Source organism: Hippoglossus stenolepis, chromosome 1 (assembly GCF_022539355.2).
Source record: "Hippoglossus stenolepis isolate QCI-W04-F060 chromosome 1, HSTE1.2, whole genome shotgun sequence".
NCBI classification, from domain to species: Eukaryota; Metazoa; Chordata; class Actinopteri; order Pleuronectiformes; family Pleuronectidae; genus Hippoglossus; species Hippoglossus stenolepis.
Genome location: NC_061483.1, coordinates 11,076,246 through 11,079,565, shown reverse-complemented (window position 1 = coordinate 11,079,565; position 3,320 = coordinate 11,076,246). Strand labels below are relative to the sequence as shown.

Sequence of the window (3,320 nt, the reverse complement as noted above, 5' to 3'; positions counted from 1 at the left end):
CTGGTGAATCAGAATTTGAAAAAGAATTGCTCCAGGGGCCAATAATGTCACGGACCCTTTCCCCCTTAACTCTGACCATGCAGCTTAACTGTCTGAGTTCTGAAATAAAACTAAGGCCATCAACCATGTTAGCAACACTTGATTATGCGCATATCAACACACGAATAACGCATAAGAAAAACAAGCACAAAAGGTAACAAGTGACGAATAAATGCAAAGTAAAACCACAAAATCTTCTAATTGTAGCACATGGTACAACATTACGTACGGCTTTAACCTTGCAAGGAGCTTTGTACCGGAGACACAACATGACTGCCGGCAGGGTGCTCGTAAACTGACACTGTCATTGAGACATAAAGGACTTTCTGAGCTTTGCAAAAGTGTTACAAGAATTAAAACCCAGTGGCTTAACGTAGCTTCTGTTTGACAATTATGTAGCTGCATGGGGATTATTTGCTGCAATACCACTAGCGGCCACTGAATAAAATTAAAATACATCTACGGTTCGGCCAAACCTTGGCTACAAACTGTGCCCTGTCTGGTTCGGTTCAATGTCCGAAATTGTACATTCTAAATTGGCTTTTTAACTTTAATTGTGGACTTATTATCACGACAGAGTACTATGGCCACTTAATCTACGATTTTGAGAATGAAGTCGTAATATTACAAGAATAAGTTTTTACGAGAAAAAGTTTATAGTTTTTACGATTGACTTTTTAAAGTAAAAAAGTTGTAATTTTACGAGAAAAGGTTGTAATTTTTTATGATTATTAACTTTTTTCTCATTAAAGTGCAACCTCATTCTTGTAAGATTATGACTTTCTTATGAATATTCTCATAAAATTCCAACTTTATTTTTGTAATATTACGACGTTATGATTTGTTTCCCCTCAACATGACCTGAACACTCCCAAATGTTCCTTACAGTGTAATAAATGCATATATATATTTTATATAAAATGTTTGGCTCTTTTAAATCTCTTTGACTTATAATTTAAATCATGTCTAAAATGATCTTCCGTATCCTACAGGTTTGTAAAGTCTGAAGTAGAGGTTTCCAGTGAACAGTTAAACTCGGTGTAGTCCGTCCTTCTCCTCCTCCCACTCAGCCTGGACCGTATAAACATGACAGCACCGTGACGAGGAACCTCCCCAACTGTGCGTCCTCGTTAGGGAGCCTACAGACACACCGCCGGGATTAAACAGTAACAAGCCCGAGAGAGATAATGGCAGAGACCGGCAGCCAAACTTCAACTTTCCCGGAGATAGTGGAGCTGAACGTGGGCGGGCAGGTGTACGTGACCCGGCTGGAGACCCTCACCTCGGCGCCCGACTCTCTGCTCTGGGCCAAGTTCACCCACAGCTCCCCGGGCGAGCTGCCCAAAGACAGCAAGGGCCGCTTCTTCATCGACCGGGACGGCTTTCTCTTCCGGTACATCTTGGATTACTTGCGGGACTCGGAGCTCTCCCTGCCCGAGTTTTTCAAGGAGCGGAGGCGGCTGCAGAAGGAGGCGGACTTCTTCCAGCTGGCGGAGCTGTCGCGGCTCCTGGCGCCCGGTAAGGACGGCTCGTACACGGAGGACAGCGGGGAGCCGGAGGAGGCTGAGCTCAGCAGCCCGGTCACCTCCTCCTCCGACAGGACGCCGCGCTCCCCCGGGGCCGACTCCGGATACATCACCGTGGGGTACAGAGGCAGCTACACCATCGGTAGAGATATCCAGGCGGACACCAAGTTCCGCAGGGTGGCCAGGATAACCGTGTGCAGTAAGATCTCTCTGGCCAAAGAGGTGTTCGGAGAGACCCTGAACGAGAGCCGGGACCCGGACCGACCCCCGGACAGATACACCTCCAGGTACTACCTCAAGTACAACTTTCTGGAGCAGGCGTTCGACCGGCTGGCCGAGGTTGGCTTCCACATGGTGGCCTGCAACTCCACCGGGACCTGCTCCTATGGCGGCAACGACCAGGGGGATGACAAACTGTGGACCAGCTACACCGAATATGTTTTCAGCCGGTGAACGGACCCGAAGCAAAGGATTATAAACCAGTGTCATCTACCATCAACAGTAGATTTAACATGAAAACCACAGATTCAGCCTCTTCTGATCTGCTCTGTACACTGAGAAGAAAAGTTTCCCAACTTAAGAACATACTTCTATGGTAACACACAAATAAACTAAGTTTGTTTAAAGTAAAGTTAAAAAGTTATACAAACACAATAAATTCATTTTTAGTTGAGAAAACTTTGTGTTACCAATTTAAGTAATATTTTTGAGTTGATAAAACAATTAGGTTTTTTTTCAGTGTACTGTGGCATCACGTTACAGCCAGACTTCACTTTTCTGCCATTTTCTCTTCTTGTCTACAAAAAGACATTTTCCAAAATTCAAATACAAATCTCACAAAGTAGTGAGAATAAAAACATGACGTCTTTGTCACTGGATCATAATGTTAATGGCCTCATATCGCGGCTTTCACAAACACTGCTTTCTTCCAAGTAGAAGTAAAGTTAGAGTGTTTACTGGAGGTGTAAGAAATGTACGGTGCTGGTTTCTGCTGATCCTCACTGAGCTCTGTGTACATTGTCACGTTATTGTGAGGCTGCACATGTTCTGAGCACATTATCCAGGACACGCATGTTCGGTAAATAGCTTGGATTTCGACCTGCAACTCCTTCGATCCTCCTCATAACGTTCAAGTCTTTCCTTTTTAGGAGCTGATGGATAAGAAAGACAGTACAATGATATATTTTTATATATTTTTTTGCTTCACTTGAATATCGACCTCACATCATCACCGCTTTTAAGATTACACAATGGGACCTCGTCACAGTGTTATGTTGTCATCTATGCGCTGTTGTCATTTCTTTTTTTCTCTTAAAAATACAAAGCTACAATAAATAAAGTGTGACATGTGTAACACTTTCCACCTCACTGTTGCCTTGAGTTCAGTTCCACTTTTTAAGATTTATGTCTTTTCCAAATACACTGACGCTTCTTTTCTCACAAGTTAGCATAAGAATGACATTTTCCTCTCAGGTCACAAGTGGCTCAATGATTTTAAATCAAGATATTTCAGATGTTTACACGACCACTTCATGCATCAGACGGACTTGACCGCACTCGAGGATACTTTTATTGGTGTGCACGTATTAGCAATGAAATCTTACCCCTATGATATGATGTATCTACCAAATGACCTAAGTACAGGATATAATGCCAACAAAAAGAGATGATGTTATAACTGTCTCGCGGAGGAGCTGCATAAACTTAACACAACAGCTACGTGATATCGGACGTAATCTGACCCCAAGTCAGATG

The 3,320-nt window shown here is 43.3% G+C and overlaps 1 protein-coding gene across 1 annotated transcript; it reads left to right on the top strand.

The window, feature by feature from the left end:
• Positions 1-1,131: 1,131 nt before the first annotated feature.
• Positions 1,132-2,933, top strand: LOC118113821 (BTB/POZ domain-containing protein KCTD12). Its single transcript, XM_035163848.2, has one exon. The coding sequence runs from the start codon at positions 1,227-1,229 to the stop codon at positions 2,016-2,018; it is 792 nt and encodes a 263-aa protein (XP_035019739.1). The 5' UTR covers positions 1,132-1,226; the 3' UTR covers positions 2,019-2,933.
• Positions 2,934-3,320: the final 387 nt, after the last annotated feature.

What these genes read in the sequence shown, in the direction of transcription:
- LOC118113821 (XM_035163848.2), top strand. Translation starts at nt 1,227, where the DNA reads ATGGCAGAGACCGGCAGCCAAACTTCAACTTTCCCGGAGATAGTGGAG.